This window comes from Hylaeus anthracinus, unplaced genomic scaffold (assembly GCF_026225885.1).
Source record: "Hylaeus anthracinus isolate JK02 unplaced genomic scaffold, UHH_iyHylAnth1.0_haploid 11982, whole genome shotgun sequence".
Lineage (NCBI taxonomy): Eukaryota > Metazoa > Arthropoda > Insecta > Hymenoptera > Colletidae > Hylaeus > Hylaeus anthracinus.
The window spans coordinates 12,219,240-12,242,606 of record NW_026534330.1 but is presented as its reverse complement, the minus strand read 5'-3'; the positions used below and the strand labels follow the sequence as shown (position 1 = coordinate 12,242,606).

At 40.7% G+C, this 23,367-nt stretch overlaps 1 protein-coding gene and 1 pseudogene across 1 annotated transcript in view; both read left to right on the top strand.

Annotated features, from left to right (window-relative positions):
• LOC128886443 (mucin-2-like) overlaps window positions 1-2,649 on the top strand; it is an 18,256-nt gene extending 15,607 nt beyond the window's left edge. Inside the window, exon 5 of the mRNA XM_054141378.1 lies at window positions 1-2,649. This exon is cut by the window's left edge and continues 1,895 nt beyond it. Coding sequence (XP_053997353.1) covers window positions 1-1,794 — 1,794 coding nt within the window. The 3' untranslated portion in view covers window positions 1,795-2,649.
• A 5,897-nt stretch (window positions 2,650-8,546) lies between these two features.
• Window positions 8,547-23,367, top strand: part of LOC128886289 (dynein axonemal heavy chain 10-like) — a 27,302-nt pseudogene continuing 12,481 nt past the window's right edge.

Here is a 23,367-nt window from a genome sequence, read left to right as displayed (position 1 = left end):
CATTCGCGACTTTCTTCCTCTTCTTCGGGTAATTTGGAACCTGAGATACCAAGAGATGTGTCCTCGTCAATTGCGAACCACAGTCACGACCTAAACAAATCAGAACCCTTGAACACTAAAGGAGAGAAGAAGAAGAATGAAGAAGAAAAGATTGTCGATGATTATACGAGACCCCAGTTCACTGTTAGAGTCTCCAGTTCTCAATATTACCCTACGACGCAGGCTAAATCCCTGATTTCTTCTACCCATCTTCCTTCTTCTTTGGATAACTTGAACCCCGGGATTCCAAGCGATGTTCCTTTACCAGTGAACTATAAACGAGATGATTCCAGTGCTTCCAAATCAGGACTTGCCCTCGTCACCAAAAATGAAACCGAAGAAAAGATTGTCGACGATTACAACCCCCAGTTCACCATTAGAGACTCCTCTCAAGGTCCTTGCTCAACTCAAAGTGACAGATCTTGCAACTCAACCTCCATAAGAGGAAATTCGGTTCCCACGTTGGCTACTTTGATTCAGTCCAGGTTAACAAAGATACCAACTGTCTCTTCAGGTTCTCCTACTTCCACGGGAAGCACTATCGGACCCGCTTTCGTGGAAATTTCGACACAGCCAAGCAAGTCCACTCCCATATCGTTAGTCACGAAAACAGGGAACCTAGAATTCCTGGAGTCGATCTCGAAGCCCGTCGCGCATAGGAGCGTGGGAAAATCGAACGAGAAGCTAGAGACGTCCACTCTTAAAGGAGAAACCATCGAGTCATCCACAGTGAACGCTTTGCTCGGGTCGATCAAGCCAGACACTCTTAAGCAAATCGAAGAGAGCATTGATAAAAACAGTTCTCCCTATCAGGTAACATTAACAGTAAACAAGGACGAGGAATTGGTTCCCACAGGAGGCGACTTGATCAGCAAGCTGATCTCCCATCAAGGAAAAGGCAGTTCGATCCTTAGCGACAATGTCCACGAGCTGGAGATAGTTAAATCTGTTGATCCAGAGACTCGGAGCACCGCCGATCTGCAAACTACCACTGTGAATACTTTAGAGGTGAACGAGCAACCAACCACTGAAAATACTTTCACCACGATCGAGTCTGAGTCGACGAAGCGGAGTTTCGGCACGGTAAGTCTCCTCCAGCTGATGTCCGAATTGCTGAAACTGGATCGTGCTCCTCGTCCCTTCTCTCTAAGTGCTCAGAAACCAGAGAGGACTCAGACTCGAGCAACCCTACAGGCCAAAACCATCGCCAAAGACGTGAACTTTAGCATGCAGCTGGATGAATCAGCCAAATTTCCAGACAGTTCGACGGAGTCTGTAGCCAAGACTCCTTTGCCTCTGTTAAAAGAAAGGATCCTAGGTCAGTTGATGGAGAACTTCGGAGAGCCTATCTACAGGGCCAATCGACAGCCCATCTTCGAACTTCCTAAAGAGGAAAGGCTTCTAGACTTCCAAACAGGTCTTCCTTTCACCAGCTCCAATAAGAGAAACGAATCGAGCAGCGTCGGGACTTCTTCCACCACTGCTAAAGCATTTTCTGAGGAAGCCAGTACCACGACAACGACGACTACGCCAAAAACTACTCTCACGACGGAGCCTACGAAGACTATCGTGAAAACCGAGCTCGTGCCGTCGATTGGTTTCTCGTTGGACACGGACGAAGGACGAGAGGAGTACGTCGAGGCTGTTCTAGGTGGTCTGATCGAGCCGCAACCTGCTGAGAGCGAGAAGAAGGAGACGACTGTCTCGGAGAAGCTCGAGGAACCAGCGAAGAACGAAACCTCGGTGACGGTTTAGGGCGCCGATGGTTTACACGAAGATGGTTTACACGTAGTTTTAGAATGAAATCTGTGATGTCGTGCTGTTTTATGCTTTAGACTACTGCGTCCATTCTTTCCTTTTGTGTTAACTGCGTAGTTTATTCAGTTTCATGCATGTGCACGTTTAGGGCGATTCTTGGAACGCGGAGCATTTAAAATTAAAATTGTTGCTGATTACATGAAGAATATATATTTGTTTGTCATATTTGAATATATGTTTGTAATGTACATTTCGATTTGAATACAATTTATTTGTAAAATGAAGAATTTGTGCGTACCGACGAGATAGCTCTGCCTAAACGTCCACGAAAATGACGAACTTATTTTCCGTCCTCCGTTAACAATTTACTAATAAACTGTTACCAGAAAGTAATCATCGTGTTATGCACTTGGAAAACCAGCAGGAAACTTCCAATTGTAATTGAGATCATTAACGTATAGTATTTAGAGTATATATATAATAATAATAATATTTTTATAAATTTGTGATAGAGTTCATTAAATACACAGTTGCACTTTATGTAACATATATACATATGTAGAATAATAATTAAACGGATAGTGTTGATAGAACGGGTAATTGATGTTTAAAGGCAGGTCTATACAAAATTTTCTCTCGTTATTACTTAATCAGGTATCATTAGTGTTTCGCTAATTATATTCCTACCAATGACATGGAACAGGGTCTCGGCGTAAGGATTGAAAGCAATGGATTCGTAGATATGTGTTTGTGTACTTAAATGTATGTACGCGTGTGCAAGAGGGAATGTCAATTATGTAATTACGAAAATGTACCTTATGTAATCCAATACATTACTATTTTTTAAATATACTTATTCCTGGTTGGAAAATTTCGACGAATTAAAGACCATCCCATTGATCGAGAATTCTTTAATATTCTATTTTATTTCATCGTCTTTATTACAATCAAATAAAATTCACCGTTCCTATCCCATTCATGGAATCCTGTTTATTTGCCATGACAACATCGACACACTGGTACCCGCAATTCGCAGGCACGTTTAATCGATTCAAAGTGTAAAGTGCGAGGTTAACGTATCTAAAACTCCTTGAGAAGAGTTAATGAATCTCTAAAGTCTATTAGTATCAAATCAATATACGTCTAAGTAATCGTAGCTTTTAAGTAAACGAACAGTGACATTTGGATTATGAGGGAAGAGGGATTTACATTGCAAAATGTCGAGTGACTATTTTATGTGAAAACTGAGATTTTTGCATGGTTAATTGTAGATTATTTTTTTTGGGAAGAGTAGAATAAAAATTCAGTGAAGCATGACTGAATCTGAGGCTGAAATTGGGCAAGGCGAAGACGTCGAAAAGGAGGAAGACGAAGACGATGACAGCGACATCGATATCACCACCAGACATTCCGTTATACACATGGATTATCGGTATAAATAAGATTTATATGGAACAAAATTAATTGTATCAAACTATATTATTCGTTCTCACTTTAAATAATATTTATGCAGATTAAATGTAAGTTTGTTTATTGTTTTATACCGTATGCTTGGGTGCCATTGTCTGTTCACTTTAATATTACAGAATAGAATTTTATTAAAAGAGAATAGATTTAACAGAATAGAAATTTTCCATGAATTTTCGATTGGATTTTCACAGGCTCGTCTGGATACGGGACAGAGTGATGAAGTTCTTAGGAATAACCGGTCACGAGCTCCTCTTCTACAAACTTCTAAACGTAAATTGCATTTTCCTACTACGAATGTATCTTAGATTAATCTAATTTCCATCGATTAGTTTGGAAAGTCTTCGTGCATGACAATACTTTCACTCGCAACTTTTACACAATTCTCCACGTTTAAATGACGATTACATAAATCCTGAAATCGATAGGCGAACAATCGTTACTACGAAGATAAACTCATGAACTTTTTGATACTGGACCTTTACGGAGTGACAGACCTCGAACGAAAAGTAGTATTCTTTTATGCGACTTACTACACTGAGATCGTTCAAGAGGAAATTCCAGTATGGGAAAGTAAGTGAAAATTAAGTAACCGTACATTTCCCATCGAATTAACGTTTCTTAAAGGAGGGTGTTAAGAAATGCCCATTTTTGGCATCGCCTTAAAATGAAAAATTCATGCAGGATCTTTTAGAGTGTCTCCCAAGGAACAAAATATGTCCTCATCATTTTCCCGAGAAACGATGGTAAAGTTATCAAAAATACGTTCAAAATATGAATGTGATGATAACGGAACTTACAGTGGGTGTAGAAAGTATTCGTACACCGATCAATTTCCAAAAAAACTATGTAAAATTGTAATTTGTTAACTTATCTTTTATAAACAATGACATTCTACATATTCTCGGAAATCTCTAGAATAGATAGATTACAAAAAAAAAATAGCTATTTATGTTAGTTGCGAAATTAACAAGAAAAAAAACAATTAATCGATAGAAATGTTGAAGCAATAAGTATTCGCACAATTGTTTAAAAGTACTTTTCTGGAAATTTGATGTTTTCTAATTCGCACGGAGCAATAAACTAATGTGTTTACGTTACAAACTCTACTGTAAATGGTTCGTCATAAGAATCGTACAAATACTTATTGCTTCTATACTTTTATCCACTTTTCGCATTTTTTGTTAATTTCACAAATTATAGTAACTAGTAAATGTTGTTTGGACTATATCTATCTTAGAGATTTCCGACAATGTGTAAAATATCATTGATTATAAAAAAAGAAGTTAAGAAACTACAATTTCACGTAAAAATATATTGGTAAATTGATCGGTGTACGAATACATTCTACACCCATTGTACATATATTTTACATTTCGTCGTTTTCTTCTTCGGATATCGAACCGTCTTCGAAATAAGTATTAAGGAACTCAGCAAGGAGATGAATTGAAGCTTGAAATCGAGCAAATCGAAAGTATCATATAATCATGGCTACATGGGAACAGCAACCAATAACGCGTACTCCGACTTTGCATCCACATGAGTGTACAAGTATGGCTTCCAGTGCGGTTTTACTTTTATCAATTAGTACGTATACAAAGATGCTTGCTTCATTTGGTATGTTCCACATGCGTATAAGCATAGATCGTTGTAAGTTAATCTGGGGAAAAAACTCTAATTTTGTAACTTCCATACGTTGGAATTGTGCTCGCTTTATATTCATATTTTCCGCGTACGTAAGTAAATATACGTTAAGTTCCGTTATCATCACATTCATACTTTGAACGTAGTTTTGACAACTTTCCCATCGTTTCTCGGGAAAGTAATAAGAACATTTTTTTGTTCCTTAGGAGACACTCTAAAAGAGCATTTCTTAACACCTTCCTTTCTTTAAAATAAAAAAGGAACTGTTGACCGAATATTTGCACGTAACTTTTTACTAAAATTCGAGTTTAATCGCGACAGGAAAAATCATGAAGGTCGACAAGAAAGTTAGTAAAACGAGAGGCAGGAAAAGGGGTAAGAAAAGTCGAGCGAAAGGTCCGAGATTGGATAGCACCGCGATACTCGCCCTTCTCGAGCAGTCCACCATGACTCTGCGATCGCAACAAGACTCGACGATGAGTAGTATCAGCGAGGATGAAACCGCGGACGTAGACGAAGAAGATGCTGAAGGAGAAGAGGAAGAAGAGGAAGCGGAAGAAGAATCGCAGGAAATGGGGAGTGGCGATGTTTCGAGTACCTCGCAGAGAAAAGAACAAACGGATAGCGTTAGCAGCGGTAAAATCACCTGGGTATACCATTTCTATAAAGATGGTTTCTTCGTGGATATGTATCAATAAATTGTAACAATTTTATACAAAGAAGTAGACAGTACGAGCTTCGTGCCAACGCCGGGGGAGGAGGAAAAATATATTCTGAGGAAAGTATGTGTACTCGGTAGTTTCTAATTTTCAAGCAAACTTAGCGTCTCCATGAACACGCTAAGAGTGAGAAACAATGACTGTAGAAAATGGTGGAAAAAGTACGGAAGGTTCCAATGCTTCACATGATATGCGGCGACCTGGATGGTGGCAGGTCAGACTTGCAGGACGTTACACTGTTTTACTTTCTGAGGACAACAGACGAGGGTATACCGTTCTTCGACACCTACCAGGAGTGTCTCGAAGAAATCACGAGTTATCTGGCCGTTGGTTCTCTGCATGGAAAATTTCTAGTCTCGTTAAATAGAATGCTCGTCCAGGTACCAGAGAGCAGTTGTTAGAATAATCCCATTTAAAGAATAAATACCTTGTTTATTAATTACAACTAATAGGTAGAGATTATAACGCAATCTAGGTATTCAAGCCACTGGTGGAAAGTCAATTCCGAGGACCGCAGTTCTCAGAAATCTACAAAGAGGAAGGGTCTGACGACGATGACGAGCTACCTAGTCTGACGCAACTCATGGAGTCTCGAGTACGTTATTAACCCTTTAAACTCGAGACCTTTTTTCTGGTATCAGCAACTCGAAATGCTTTCTTAGCATTCTATTGTTACGAGTGCTAAGCTTGGATTAACTTCGAAAATGAGATCCTTAATTTGAGATTTGAGAATCAGGTCACCTTTGCCTCAACGACAATCGTTTTATTGACACTTTGAGTTTCAAAGAAATTAAACCTAAAGAAAACCTAGTGTTGACTGAGAGTCTCGAGTGCAAAGGGTTAATCGTGTCTCCAAGAATTTTGGAATTTTTAATATATTAGGTTGTCCCAAAAGTTTCTTCCGTGACTTGCATTCAGTTATTTTGTGTGGCAATGTTTATACAATTAGACAACCTAATTTCTTAGATGTTAATGTCATAACTGTAATAGAACAAAATGAATTGTACGCAATTCAATAATGTAACATTATACATAAAAGGTTGTGTATGTATTACTACTTAAGGAAATGGAAGAAATTTTTGGGACAACCTAATAATTATTAATTTACCACTCGTCGGCTTACCGGGTATGTCAAAGATTAAACTAGCGTTTATCGCTGAACGCTTTTTCCAATCGTCAACGAACAGAGTTCCATCTTCAGAAGACCGTCAGAATTTCGTAGAGTATCCATGGTGCTCCAAAGAAAACAGGCTTTGAAGTTCGAGGGGGAAATGGAGAAGAGATCTCCGATTCCTCCCGTGAGTTACTCCAAGGTGCAGCCGAAGGATGAAGGAAAGGATAGCAAAGTGCATTCGACACAAAGCGCCAAGATTTCTGGGGTGCATTTCGATGATACAGCAGATAAGCAAGAGACGAGCTCGAAGAGGACATTCCCGTATCAGTCGTACGACCAGAGCAAGAAGGACATCTTCCTTTACTTGGATAAACTGATAGGCAGCGTTGAATGGTTGGTAACAAAAAATACCAAGTTCCTGTAACGAAGCGAAAGTTTGATATTACCAATATGCATATCAAGATTTGTCTCACAGTTTTCTTTTTGTATAATTTCTTTAGAAGCCAAATAAAACTCAAGTTGTCAATACTATAAATCCTACAAATGATAATAAAAAGTACCCAATTTCCTCAACGAAATGAAAGGTTGATTGTACCAATATGCATGTTAAAATTTGCCTCGCAGTATTCATTTTGTATACTTTTTTTAGAAGCTAAATAAAACTCAAGTCATCGATCCTAAAAATCCTAGAAATGGTGGAAACAGTGATTCGTTTACTTTAATTAAAATCCTCCAGGACTCTGGAGCACATAGAAGGCGACATCCTACTGACGATGCCAAACATCTCGAAACTGGAGGACCCAGATGTCACCGACGAGATGCTGGAGAAGGATAAAGAAGTGATCGCGCAACTAGAAGATGTAACAATGTCCTGGGGAGTGCACATACAGAAGGTTATTGCGAGGATGACCTACAAGTTTGCTGAAACGAAAGAAGAATACGTGCGAACGTTTAATGGAAGAAATACGACCGTTTCAGGTCCTGGAAACGTTTCAAACGAAAGTACCTCAGGGTAGAGGTCCCATAGCTGAGTGTAGTTATTGGGAAGATCGAGAGACAGGATTATTGATGTTGGTCGAACAGTTGAAGACTCCCATGGCTAAAAGGATTTTGGGATTGTTGAACAAAGTGCTTTCCCCTATTGCTTCGAACTTTGAATATTTTTATGCGGATCTCTGGAAATTTTACGCCGAAGCCAGGGATAACAATAGGTTTCTTCATACTGTGATAAGACACTTCAAAGTAAAAACTATTAGCCTTAAAGATAATACGCGTAACTATCTTAATTTGATACTACTTTGTTAATATTACTCCATTGTGTGCTCACAGTTGATAACAGAATCAGACTCTTTTAAATCCATCACGCAGACCATTCCACCCCTGACAGAAGGATTGAGAATGATCTGGGTCCTTTCAGGGTATTATTCTGTCGAAGAGAATATGATGGGTTTGCTGGAGAGGGTGTCCTGGCAGCTTTGTCAGAACGTGATAGGTAACCTGTCCATCAAACACCTCTTCTCGTGAGTCTCTTCAACATTCTCTGAACATATACGGTGAGCCCCATAAATATTCGCATCCCCTATGTTTATTGAAGAAATATGTAAATTTTATCCATGAACATATATTATTTAATTTAGATAAACTTCTTTAATAGACATAGAGGGTACGAATACTTACGAGACTGACTGTATGTTTCGTGTTAAATAAAAATATTCTACATTTATAATAATATCTACAAGGATCTTAATCGATTGCTCAGGAAACCGTTGGAGGAGATTCTGAGCAAGACAGACGAAGCTCACACGATGCTGAAGAGTTGGAAGAAATCGTACCTGAAGAACAGAGAGGACATCGAGATCTCAGGGAAAGGAATGCGTTGGGAGTTCGACCAGAAGCGCCTGTTCCAAGGAACAGAGTACATAGCATCCGTTTGCAACGGGCTCAATCAAATCGCGAACGTTCTTCAAGACTTCTACAACATCTTCGGGCCCCACCTGAAGTCCATCATCAGCGATCCAGCGCAGATCGACACTATAATAAAGAGGGTGGGCAGGCTGGTCCTGCCAATCCAGGACGCGGACTTCAACATCTACGATGAATTTAACAGAGAGAACTGGGAGGCAACTATGACCTGGTTCTACGAGGAGGTGCGTTTCCTCGAGAACGAGGCGAGGTTCTTCATCGATGAGTGCTTCATGGTTCTCATAAGCGCGGAGGACGCTCTGGAGGTGCTGCTCAAGTTTAAAAACATAAAGACCAGGGACACCATTCATCAGCAACTATTGAGGAAATTTGACGTCATCATGCAGCAGTTCAGCAAGGAAATCAGCGTGGTCGAGGGCATTTACAACAGAGGTGAGATATTTATTAGGTCATCTCACAAGTATTTTTTTATTTTATTTATTACGCTATTGAACCCCCTACGGGGTTATTAGCAGTATGCTCATTCCAGAGCATATTAACAATTACATCGTAATTAAATCAGACACATTGCAGAATTAAACAAACTTAAACTTAGATACAATTATTACATATATAAGTACAGTATACATGGTAGTATACTAGAAACGATATATGATTTACGATGATAAGCCATGAGATTTTAGAAACTTAAATATAATTATTAAAGTCCGATTTTACAAAGGTTACGAATCATCTCATAAGTTGAAGACTGTGTCAATATTTAATAAAAAAACCTACAGAAATATTACAGTGATATACAGAGGCATAATGACTACGTCAATAAAGGCGAGAAAATATTGCAAAATGAGAGAGATTACCTTTTTCGTATAACACTCAAGAGTATGTTTCACATATTAATTTGAGTAGCAGAAGTGGCATGAATTTTTAGGACGACCTAATACTTGTTTTCACTTATCGAAACGAAGTTTCGATCGCAGGCTGGTCGCTTGATTCTTCGTGATTTTCAGGCAAACGGAAGCCACCCTTACTGACGTATCATCCTCCTATGGCCGGTGCCATATTCTGGGTGAGGCAGCTGTTCCATCGCCTGAGGAGGCCAGTCCTGACCCTGCAAAACATTCCAGAGTTGAAGCATAGCGAGTTGAAGCTCCTTGCCTTCAGTCAATACCTTGAAGTCGCCAAGCAGATGAAGGCGTTCGAGGAAACGAAGTTCAATTCGTGGGCTGACAAGGCCCAGTTCGTTGTGCAGAACACCATGAAGAAGAGCGTTCTGAAGATGGTAGAGTCAGATCCAGATAAAGGTTAATATATGGCGTTTTGGAATTAATCAGTTGTTGTAATATCATCGCAGTACTACTAGGTCAAAATGAGGGTTCTTCGCAGGTGTGTTGACGTTCCCAGACACGGAGAAAGCAGTGAAGAACGTTCAGACCATCCACGTGTCGAAGAAGGCGAGGAACAAAGATTTCGGATCGCCTGGCTCGACGCCTCAGGGATCGGTTCAAAGGGGCGAGGCTGTGATTTCGAAACCAAGCATAGGTGACTCGATCCTCTGGACGCGATGCTGCTCGTCTTGAATATTTTACGACTCGTCGATTTCTAACACAGAAACAGGTAGCTCGGGAGCTGCCAGTTGGAAGAAACAGCCGAGAGGAAACGTTAAGAGCGAGGCCAAGGGAATGCCTCCGATTCAGAAGGGTCAAAAGGTGTCTACCATGTCTTCGATTGGGGATCGACAAGGTCATGCCACGAAGGTCACCAGGGCTGAGTTTATGAGTGGCACGATCTCGGTGGAGTGTCGTCGTCGTTTTCAAGTGAACTTCGACTGGAATCTGTTCGAGATTATTCATGAGGTGATCAGTGGTTGGTCAAACATAGTAGTTTCTAAAGTGGAAACGAGTTTACTTTTATACGTTTTATCAACTTACTTATCTGTTCGAGAACCTTGAGCAGCTCAATAATTCCTGAAGAATTCCTGAAGATTTTTTACTGTCTACCTATCTACGTGTGTTTAACACAGGCTGAACTGATGGAGCAGCTGGGATTCGAGTTGTCGCCCATAATTAGAGAAGTTGGCATCCAAAGAGATCGATTGAAAAGAGACATCGACCTGACGCAGAGGATGATCAAACAGTACAACGAGATGGTAGACAAAATAGACAAGGCAGAGGTACGTCTGATATTCCGTCCAAATTGCGTTTGATCGTTACTATGACAAAAAAAAAACTATTTTTCCTTTCATCGAGAGATAAATTGCGTTTGACTTCCACACAGATACAATTACTAACCACCACGCTTCTGGATGTAGAGAAGCATATTCAACCAGGTGTGATGCGTTTGAACTGGGATTCCCTGAACATAGCGGATTACGCGCACCACTGTGTGAAGCTGCTGAAGAATTTGAGCTCGATCATGGACCAAATTAACCACATGAAAAACGATCTCAATCATAGGATAGATATCGATCTACAGAACTACAACCTCTTCTCTCTGCCCCTCGAGTTGTACGAAGACAAAGAGCTGTTGCCCTGCAAGGTATCATCAATCTTCTAGACACGTAGAAGCTTAATATCTTTAACAGACTATCGATTATCGTTTAGACTTACTTCCAAGAGATTCAGAACAGAAGAACAGAGCTGTTAACCGCCATGAAGAAGATCCACGAGTCGACAGGACCTATACTTAACAAGCTCGAGAGCTTAGTGCTGGGAACGTCTACTGGGAAAAGTCCATCTATGCAGTTATTCTACGAGAAATGCGAGAAGAAGTTGTTCACCGCGCTTGTAACGTAAATTGTTCTTCGATCCGAGAGACTCTATTCCGAGACACGATTCTAAACAATACAAATGTCGGATGAGGCTTCGTTTTTGCAAAGGAAATTGTTGTTCAGAATCGTCTCAGCTACCCTTCATTTCCGGCTCTTACATGAGTTTTGAGACTGTTGTATAACAAGTTTCTTTACTTCCTAGGTGTATAATAAAGAATTTGGAGGTCTTCAACAAATCGCTGATGAGTTTCAAGCCGATGTTCCAAATAGACGCAGTGTTAATTGCGTCCGAGGCGGTTCTGAGGCCATCCCCTGCGGAAATTTATAACATCATCCTTCAAAACATGAAGAATCTCTTGGAAGGGTTGAAGTACTTCCCTAGGTGGATGAATGGGACCTGCGTAGAGTGCAAGCCTCAGAAAAGAAACGATTCGGAAGACCTCGTTACTATAACTTTCTTTGAAGATGTTATTAGTATTCAAGTGAGTCATCCTGCAGCATTAGAATAGAACTGAGTTATTATTAAAAATTCCTATTTAACCCTATAACGCGCGATATGTTTTACATTATGGAAACAAACGCAAAGCATAATACTGAAATCTTAAATGATTTTGTATTGGCTAGACCCTTTCACATTTAACAAACCTTATGAATCCTTAATGCATATACTACTGCCCATTTTGTATTTTAAAATTGTTAATAATAAATAATACTAAATGTAACTACGTGATACATTTATGAATCAGTGCTCACTGCAGGGTTAATTCGAGTGGTTTCATACTTATTACACTGGTTTCTTACTTTTACCGCATGGATCTCTCTAGGATTTATTTATTTATTATATCTTTGCATAGGCAGTGAACGACAGCGTCCTGGCAGTTCAAGGGTCAGCGCACAGGATAGCGCTGGAATGTTGGCACTATCTGCACAGATGGAAGAAGTATAGCAATCTTTGGTCGTTCGACAAGAATTTGGCCGCAGAAAAATTCGCTGCCACGTCGCCTACTCTTTACGAGTACGACCAGAAGTTCACTTTCTACGGGAACATTCTCGAGGAACTGGTGGACATCGAGTCGCACTTTGACTTATACTGCATACGGTAACCTAAGCAATTTAAGAATTATATTTACAATACCACTTGGTATCCCTTGAACGATATCAAATCAGAGCAAAGAACGTGATGCACGTTTTTTAATTAGGATTAATCTTCATCCTTTGTTGTCCGGCGTCGAGCAACACGCCAACGAATGGAAGCAAGTCCTGGGCAATTTGTTGCTGGTCGAAACCGTCCACGGAATGAACGACTTGAAAACGATCATCGACAATTTCCGCGACGAAGTCGAACTCGTGATAACTGGTTTGGATCGTTTCACGTCGGTCATGCAGGCAATTTCTGACATAAGGAAGACTGCTAATCAAGCGGAAGTTCGATTCAACACGTATCAGGTCAATTATACGATTTAAATCTTGAAACCTCGATATCAACCAAGAAGAACCAAGTATCTTGATTTCGAGTCTATCGCAGGAAACATTTCGAACTTTTCGAGGCCACGGAATTACGTTTCCCGAGGAGGACGAACAAATGGCGTTGAATTTGCAACGCGACTGGGAATCGCTTTACCTGGGCGCACTTTACAGAGCCTCCACCCTCGAAAGCACCTGCGACAGGTTCTCTGAAATGACCCAGGAGCAGATATACGACTTCCTGGCGGAACTCACAGCATTCGCTGAAGACTTTCGCGAGAATGGTCCTGGAAGCGTTGGGGAGGACCTGGAGCTTGGACTGAAGAAGATGGAGGTACGTTCGAAATTGAACTAACTAAGAAACATCCGTATTTTGCTTGCTCTAAGTAGCCTCTTTGATTGAATTATTAAATACAGGATTTTTGACTGCTATGAAATTAAAGATAAATTGAATTTCACAACAAAAGCACGACTTCGAAAGCGCGACGCATTCCGAATTTCGATTTCTCCAGGAATACGGAAAGCTGATCGCCAAGCACGAAGAGAAACGCCTGAACATGATCAACTCGGAGCTGTTGTTCGACCTTCCAGCGACTGATTATTCAGTTTTCTTGAACGTCAAGAAAGACTACGAAGGCATGGAGACGCTGTTCGCGCTGTACAAACAACAAAAGCGTGCCAGGAATGAGTGGGCGCAAACGCTTTGGGTGAACCTGAATCCTCAGCAGCTGATCGACGGCATGGACCACTTTATCAGGGAGTTTCGGAAGTTTCCAAAGTTCGTCAGGGACTTTGACATCGGGCACGTACTGGACGCGAACATGAAGAGCTTCAAGAACTCGGTGCCACTGTTTATCGAGCTGAAGAACGAGGCTATGCGCGAAAGACACTGGAAAGAATTGATGAAAAAGACTGGGCAGTACTTCGACATGGACCCAGACAGGTGTGAGGACGATTAATAACGATTGACGATCGGATTATGTGAAACGTGTGACTTTTAAACAGTAATCAGTGTACGTCGTGCTTTTTCAGGATTTTTTTTTTTTTTTTAATGTTTATGGGCTAGCTTGTACGTGTATAGAGGATGACAATTTTCCAGGCTTTGACAAGCTATTATTTGTTTCACTTTTTGATTCTTTGTTTTGGAGTCATTTTCAGAAACTTGAAATGTTTTTTAAGGATATATTTAAATAATAAGTAAAAGTTTCTGAAGGTACACCTAAAACAAACAGTAAAATAAGTAACAGCTTGTTTGAGAATACCTCCGAAATTTGTATTAATGTTATATTCGTTTAAAAATAGAGGAGTGATTCGAATCTATAATTACACGAATACAATAGCAGTGTTTGCAAAACTGATCTAGGATAGACGTCGTCCCCTCACTGCCACTTATAAATATAAAAAATGAGTATCGAATTTAACATTTTCATAAAATTGCATAGTCTACTGTATATTTAAGGATGATAAGAACATTTTAGATAATGGAACGGAACGAGATAAATATATTGAAGGGGTGAGTTGATCACGAAGATCAGTAACGGATAGTTCATAGATACATAATTTTATAGTGATTCGATAAAGTGCAAAGTAACTAAAATTTGTATCCTAAAGGTTCACCCTAGAGAATATGTTCGCGATGGAGCTCGGCAAGTACCAAGACATCGCCAAAGAAATTGTGATGAATGCCGTGAAGGAGCTCTCCATAGAAAGGGGCTTGAAAGAATTGACAGAGGTGTGGAATCAAATGGAGTTCACCGTTGTGAAGCATTTCAAAGGTAAAATATTATAAAATATCTCCGATTATTCGACGATTATTACACCTTTAAATATTTTTCCCCAGGCACGGAGGACCGTGGATTTATCCTCGGACCAATCGACGAATTGAATCAAGTTCTCGAGGACAATATGATGAACGTGAACGGCATGGCGGCCTCCCAATTTATCGGCCCCTTTCTGAAGACTGTGCAGAAATGGGAGGACATCATGCACACGATCTCAGAGGTTCTGGAATTATGGACCGCGCTCCAAAAGAAGTGGCTGTACCTCGAGGGCATTTTCGTGGGCGGTGACATACGGTTGCAATTGCCAGACGAGGCGAAGAAGTTCGACGAAATCGACAAGTCGTTTAGAAAGGTCATGGTCGACACGTCGAAGAGGCTGAACGTTCTCGAGTGTTGTACCATGAAAGGTACGATTAATTCCCTTGCTTAAATCCCTTACAGTGGGGGGGGGGGGGGGCTAAGTTATTTAATCTCTTTTAAACTTGTAATTTTTATTTTTATTTTTATTTTTAGGACGAAAGGAGGAGTTCGAATCGATGATCCACGGCCTCGACAAGTGTCAGAAGTCCCTCACTGATTACCTGAACGCGAAACGAGCGATCTTCCCAAGATTCATTTTCCTCAGCGATGATGAATTGCTCAGCATCCTTGGCAGTGGCGAAGCCACGGCAATCCAAGAGCACGTGGGCAAGATATTCGATAATTTAGATAAATTCAGGTTCGAGCTGAACAATACCGACCGAGTGGTGGCCACTGCTCTGATATCCTCCGAAAAAGAAGTTATGGAATTTCGAAACGCCGTTCTCGCCGAGGGAAAGATCGAGGAATGGATGGTTGTTGCTCTGGAGGAAATGAAGAAGACGAATCGATACTTGACCAAGAAAGCTGTCTACAACTACGGAAAGGTGATTTTTTTATTTAACCTTGATTCAGTCCTAAGCTTCGATCTCTCGGTTTGCAAACTAAACTAAGTTCTCCAGGTAAGAAGACCGAGGACAGAATGGATGCTCGATTTCCAAGGAATGATGATCCTCGCGGCAGATCAAATATGGTGGACAGCAGAGGTGGAGAACGTGTTCGTGAAAATCTCTCAAGGGCAGAAACACGCCATGAAAGAGGTACCTTCGTTTCTCCATTCATCTGCTTCAGTTATAACGATCTTCTTTGCTCTTAGTACTTGAAGCAACTCAACACTCAGTTGAACGAAGTAGTAACCCTAATGGGCGGTGATACGTTGACTAATAACGACAGGACGAAATTCGATATGGTACTGACTATTGACGTTCACATGCGAGACATCATCGAGGGTTTCGTCAGGGATAGCATCATAGATCCTATGGAATTCGAATGGGAAAGCCAACTGAGGTCCCTATTTCTTTACCTAACCCTTTGCACTCAGAATTATATTTAAGTGTTTCATTTGAAATTTAGTTTAACTAAAAAATAATTCACTTAAATACACATTATTCTTGTATTTTGTAATTTTCAAGTGTATAATATCTCTTGAAACAATTTCTGGGATGCAATCCTGGTTTTCTTTCGCATGTTTCACGAGAAAAGTTTCTCTTCTTTCTCCAGGTATTCTTCTATTCGACCAAACTGCACAATCCCTCCTTCGGGATGTACAAAAATAAAATCTGAGGCTCTCCAGACCTTCTCTATTGACATGACATGAAAAAATGTCGAGTGGGACTCGACAAAGGAGCTCCTAAAATAAAAACTGATGTCTAGTCACGCTCGACATAGGAGTGCAAAGGGTTAATCTCATGCATCTGAAAAATTATAACTTCTAGGAAGCGAAGTTTCGAACTACAAATAACAAATTTCTCGTGTAGGTTTTACTGGGTTCACGGCCTGGACAATGTCTGGATGCATCAATGTACCGGAACGTTCGAGTACGGATACGAGTACATGGGTCTAAATGGCAGACTTGTGGTTACGCCTTTGACTGATAGAATATACTTAACTATTACACAAGCTCTCTCCATGCAACTGGGAGGTGCTCCTGCAGGTCAGTAACATAGAAACATGTGAAAAGAAAAACAAAAATCATTCGAGCTGGATCAAATCTTATTCAGCTACAGCCTTTGATATACAGCCACTCCTAATTTAATGCAAATAATTTCTAAAAAAGAAACCAATAGAATACAATGTTGCATGCGTTTGAAATATCTTTCTGATTCACGATTACGAAACCGTGAGATGAATCCAATACCGTTGACATATCGATGGGATATAAGTTAGTCAGAATGTAATAGAAAATTTCTAATGGAGACAATTACAACCAGGAAATTTGATGATTGATATAAAGGCCCTGCTGGTACTGGGAAAACGGAGACCACCAAGGACTTGGCCAAAGCGTTAGGATTACTATGCATCGTCACAAATTGTGGCGAAGGAATGGATTACGTGGCGATAGGGAAGACACTGAGTGGGTTGGCACAATGCGGTGCATGGGGATGCTTCGACGAATTCAATCGCATCGATATTTCGGTGCTTTCCGTGATTTCCACGCAACTGCAGACAATACGCTCCGCGTTGCAAGTGAAAGCGTCGAGATTCATGGTAAACATGTTGCTATAATATTTCAATCTATTAGAACCTTCTCCTGTCTCGATGATCGATAGCGCTGGCAAATGCTCATCGATCACTCTTTCAGCATCGAAAAAAATCGTTTTTTCCCCATTTCTTCCTTTTCACGCTTAATGGAAATATGCCACAGATATTCCAATGGCCTATTCGCATACTCAACGGTCAAATACTTTCTTCTTTGTCAGTTCGAAGGCCAGGACATCGTGTTAGACACCAAAGTGGGCATATTCATCACTATGAATCCTGGATACGCGGGTCGCACGGAGCTCCCCGAATCGGTGAAGGCACTCTTCCGACCAGTGGTTTGCATAGTGCCAGATAACGAGCTGATCTGCCAAATAAAGCTGTTCAGCTCGGGCTTCTTGACCGCCAAGGTCTTAGCAAAGAAGATGACCGTCCTGTATAAACTGGCACGCGAGCAGCTGAGCAAGCAGAACCACTACGACTTCGGTCTTAGGGCTCTCAAGTCGGTGCTCAATATGGCTGGCCAGCTGAGGCGTACCTCTGGCGACCTGAAGGAGAACGTGGTACTCATGAGGGCCCTGAGGGACATGAACGTACCCAAATTTATTTTCGACGACGTGCCTCTATTCTTGGGGCTGATCGCAGACCTGTTCCCTGACCTCGATTGTCCTAGGGTTCACTATCCCGATTTTAACGAGGCCGTGAATCATGCCTTCGAGGAGCATGGGTATATTCTGCTGGATGCACAGGTGATATTTGTTGGATTTCAATCTTTCTTGTGCTCTTGGTGGGCTCTGGGAGCCGAAGAAAACTTTGCTCTTCAGGGCATCTTAAATAGCACAACGAAATCATTAGTCATAGCTTGTAATTTCAATCTTTTTGGTGTGCTCTCGGTGAGTTTTCAGAGAAAAGGAAACTATTGCTCTTTAGAAGATGTCCTCTTGACCCCAATGGAACACATGTGTTCCAGTGAATATTCCAGTGAATGAGACTCATAGAAACATGCGTGAAAGAGAAACCAAAAATCATTCGCGCTGGATCAAACTTTATTCAACTACAGCCTTTGATATGCAGTCAACTCTAATTTGATACAATTAATTTCTGAAAGAGAAACCAATAGAATACAGATTGAAAAAAGTCGGGTTGAAAGGGTTAAACAGACCACCGAAATAATTTGTTATAGCTTGTTGGAATTTCAATCTTCCTTGTGCTCTTGATAAGTTTTAAGAAGAAAGAAAACTCTTCAGGGCACCTTAAATAGCGCAAGGAAATAATTTAGTATTTTCTACTACGTATTTCTGAAAGTTCCCGTTTTTAAAAAAAAATGTTATCACTGTTTCAATGGCCCATGTCATAATCGTCTCCGTCCGCCAGATCGACAAAGTTGTCCAACTGTACGAAGTAATGATGACCAGACACTCGACGATGGTAGTGGGGCCCACAGGCGGCGGCAAAACCGTGGTGATTGAGACCTTGTGCAGAGCGCAGACTCGCCTCGGAAGACACACCAAACTTTACACCCTGAATCCCAAGGTACTCCTTCCATTCAGCAAAGTACGAGTGTATAGATCGATAACGATTTGAAACTTGATTCGAGGCATGCACGGTGAACGAACTTTACGGGGTGCTGGATCCAGCAACCCGCGATTGGACAGATGGCCTACTGAGCAACATTTTCCGCGAGGTTAACAAACCTCTGGAGGCGGACTCGAAGGAACTGAGGTATATCCTCTTCGACGGTGACGTGGACCCTCAATGGATCGAGAACATGAATTCCGTGATGGACGATAACAAGCTGCTGACTCTGGTGAATCAGGAGAGAATCAGGTTACTGAGTCACTGCAGTCTGCTGTTCGAGGTGATTATAATCGAACATTTCTTCGACTTTCTATACTTTACACTAAGCTGCGACGTAACGATGCGAAGAATTTTTAATCCCTGGAGAGACTACGATGGCTTTATAAGTAGGAGTGGCAGACGTTGCTTTGCACGAGGAAAGAATTCATAGAACTTGTCATCCGGGAGCTGATTGACAAGCCTAATGGATTCTGATTTTCCCCTTCGTTCGTTGTAAAAGGTAGGTGACCTGCAATACGCGTCGCCAGCGACTGTGTCGAGAGCGGGCATGGTGTACGTCGATTCGAAGAACCTGGGCTACCGTCCTTACATAGACAAATGGGTACGAGGCAAGAACGAAACCGATCGGGAGTTCTTAAGCGGAATGTGCGAGAAATACGTGGACGGTGCAATCCAGCTCATTATACACGGAATGCTGGGCATGCAAGCGGTCAAGCCGCTTAAGATGATCATACCGCAAACCGGACTGAACATGGTAACAATTAGAGCTTTATGGACTAATTAACTCAGCTTTCCATACAAACCGAAGGAAAGAACAACTTATGATTTATTCTGGCGTACTTGTAGAAAAACGTGGAAGAGTTGAATATAAGTTGGCCTCTGGTTTGCTTTTTATCCATGTTTACATAAAATCGTCTCTATTATGGCCTTGTAAATTAATTATTTTCTGTAGTACCAATACTTTTGGTTGGAATTTTTAACTAGAAAACCCAAGAAAATCTGATAAGATCTAAGCTAATACCAAGAGAGCTGAAGCTTTTTATTTAACACTTTATATACCGGGAGCCTATTTTTAGTATTTCTAATTCTAGTATTTAGCTTTTCGAATTTATTTACTGTGTCGATGTTTGTCTAATTACAATGTTCAGTTTTTGGAAACAGACTTGGCTTTCAATGTACCTAGTAATAGTATGAAGGAATTATTATCAGCCTAGATTGGCATATGCTACTGTAGAAAATTCTTTTTTTAATTAAAGACTGCTTCTAAATAACCCGGTAGATAAAGTGTTAAGGAATTTTTGTCATAAGTCACATTTATTATGACTAGATTGCGGATCTTTATGCATTTATAAGAAATTTGAATGTGCAAGAAACTACAAAGTGCAAACAATGCGCAAGATTATAAACAAGATTGAAAGTAAAGTTCATGTTATAATATTTGCAGAATAAAATAAATTCCTATTTAGGTTCAATTTTTGTAAGCGCGTTCACGAAGATTTTCTTTTGCATAAAGATCCGCAGTCTAATTATGACATTATAAATTAATTATTTCCTGTGGTATGACTATCTTTGGTTGGAGTTTCTAACTACAAAAATCAAGAAAATTTGATAAGACCTAAGCCAATGTCGACAAAATGCTGCAAGAACAATACCAGCGCGTTTGCTTCAGGCAACTCAACTTTGTTACGTATTCGACGGACTCCTCTCGATCCTGGACGAAGTGACCGCCGCTGCGATTGGATCGGAAGACGACGACGACGTCCACGTGGAGCCAGTGACCACCAGGGATGAAATTCTCGAAGCAATGTACATACAGGCCTGCTACTGGTCGTTGGGGGCTACTCTGGTTGCAGAAGACAAGTCACAGTTCGACGAGTACATGAAGAGGACGAGTGGACTCATGCTCGTTCAAGACACCGTTGAGAAGCCAGCGACTGTGCGTGAGTATACAAACCTGAACTCTTTTTTAACCGACTTCGAAAAGGAGGAGGTTACTCAATTCGACATGTATATTTTTTTTTTTTTTTAATTAAACGAGTCACTTGACGAATTGTTTGTCAATTTGTTAACAGGATACCTTCCTGTAACTCGTGATACTTTGTACCACTATTACTTGGACATAAACAAGAACGTCTGGGTACCATGGCTACTCTTGGTCCCAGAGTATGTACACGACAGGCAGAAGAACTTCTCCGAAATCTTGGTTCCCACCGTTGATACCTTGCGCACGACATGGTTTGTCCGAACCATGAATGAACTTAATCGACCAGCTCTTCTGGTTGGCGAGACTGGCACCGCGAAGACTGCCATTATACAGGAATTTCTTCGACATTTAAACGTTGAAAAATACGTAAGTTATCGAAGAGAGAGTTTCTTTGTTTAAACACAAATGATCAAAGTTCGTGCTCTCCACTGTGGATACTCTTGAGTAAAAATCGTGAATATACTGTTGTACGATTATACTCGTATCGAATTGAGTCCCCCTATTATATTAGGCGGATCAGAAAGTAATATCGTTTCTTTTACATTAAATTCAAACAAATGTATTTATAATATGTTTTTATTTTTAATCAATTATGTAATCGTCCTCGTCATCAATAATCTTCTGCCAAATAATGTGCAAATTTTCGATACCAATAAAAATCAATTATTACACGGTAAGCTGATAAATAATAAACAAGTATCGACACCCGCCAAAACGACATTACTTTTCCCATAATATGTTCTACGATTTGAGTGCAAATGTTCAGAGGTGTTTTGTTGGTAAAATGCTAACTAGAACCAGTTGCTGATCAATTTCTCGTCGAGAACAACCTCGATGGATGTACAGAGGAATATAGAGTCCGTGGTGGACAAAAGAACGAGGGAGACTTACGGGCCACCGCCTGGAAAGAAGCTGCTTGTTTTTATCGACGACATGAACATGCCACTGGTGGACACTTATGGCACCCAGCAACCTATCGCTCTTCTCAAGTTTCTCTTCGAAAAAGGGGGATTCTACGATCGCGGGAAGGATCTGTCGATGATGTACATGAAAGATTTGTGTAGGTTTAATCGTTGAAAGCTACGTTTTAAATTCGAGAATATTAGTTAATGATTTTTATAAATTACTTGAAGGCTACCTAGCAGCGATGGGAAAACCTGGAGGCGGCAGGAACGAGGTCGATCCTAGATTCATCTCCATGTTTTCCGTTTACAACGTCACGATCCCATCGAGTGAGACTCTCAGCTATATTTACACGAGCATACTGAGTGGACACTTGCAAACGTTCGAGGAGGAGGTGCAAGCAATTGCCGAGGATCTGGTGCAAATAACGTTGGATCTTTACGAGGTTTCATTTTGTGTGATAATTATTAGTTTTCAGAGAATACAGTGACTGTTAATTATTTGTATTTTCTAAGAACTTGGATTATTTTTACGAAGACAACTCTGTTAAAGTCTGATCTACCGAAACAACTTAACGCTTTATTTACCGGGAGCCTATTTATAGGCTTTTTAATTGCAGTATTTAGTTATTCGAATTTATTTACTGTGTTGATGGTTGTCTACGAAAAATGTTCAGTGTTTGGTAACAGACTTGGCTTTCAATGTACCTAGTAACAGTATGGAGGAATTATTGTCAGCCTAGATTGACATATGCTACTGTAGAAAATTCTTTTTTTAATTAAAGTCTGCTCCTAAATAGTCCGGTAGATAAAGTGTTAACGTTCTCCTCCCTGTGTTTCTTCAGATAGTCAGCACGGAGTTGCCACCAACGCCGAACAAATTCCACTACGTCTTCAACATGCGAGACCTCTCGAGGATCACGGCTGGCCTCCTTCAAAGCCATCCAGATTACTTGCCAACAGTGAAACAGATCGTCAGACTGTGGAGGAACGAGTTCACCAGGGTCATATGCGATCGACTGGTCAACGAAGAGGTAATGTTACAGCCGAGTATCGATGATTTCGAGATAACAAGAACAAAGTTAATGTTTGTTCGCAGGACGAGAACCTAGTCGCTGGTCGCATAAAGGAAAAAATCGAGGAGCGCTGGGAGGAAGACCAAGAAGTGATCGAATACAGCATGAGGGATCCTCTGCTCTTTGGTGACTTCAGGAACGCTATTCACGAAGAGGAGCCGCGGTTCTACGAAGACTTGCTGGATTACGAGGCCGTTTACAATTTGTTCCTGGAGGTGCTTTGGAAATATTAACTCTTTGCACTCGAGGCCTTCTTTTCTGATACCTGTCACCAACTTGGGATGCTTTCTTAGCATTCTATTGTCACGAATGCTAAGCTTAGATTGACTTCGAAAATGAGATCTCTAATTTGGGATTGAAAAATTAGATCACCTTTGCTTCAACGACAATCATTTTATTGACACTTCGAGTTCCAATGAAATTAAACCTAAAGGAAACCTAGTGGTGACTGAGAGTCACCTCTCGAGTGCAAAGGGTTAAATCATAAACATTCTAGAGACTCACAGGTCGAAGAGTAACTTACTTTATTTGAATAAAAGTTTGATCGATCGAAATGTTGAGGTGCTAGTCTTAGGAAATATTAAACTATACAAAT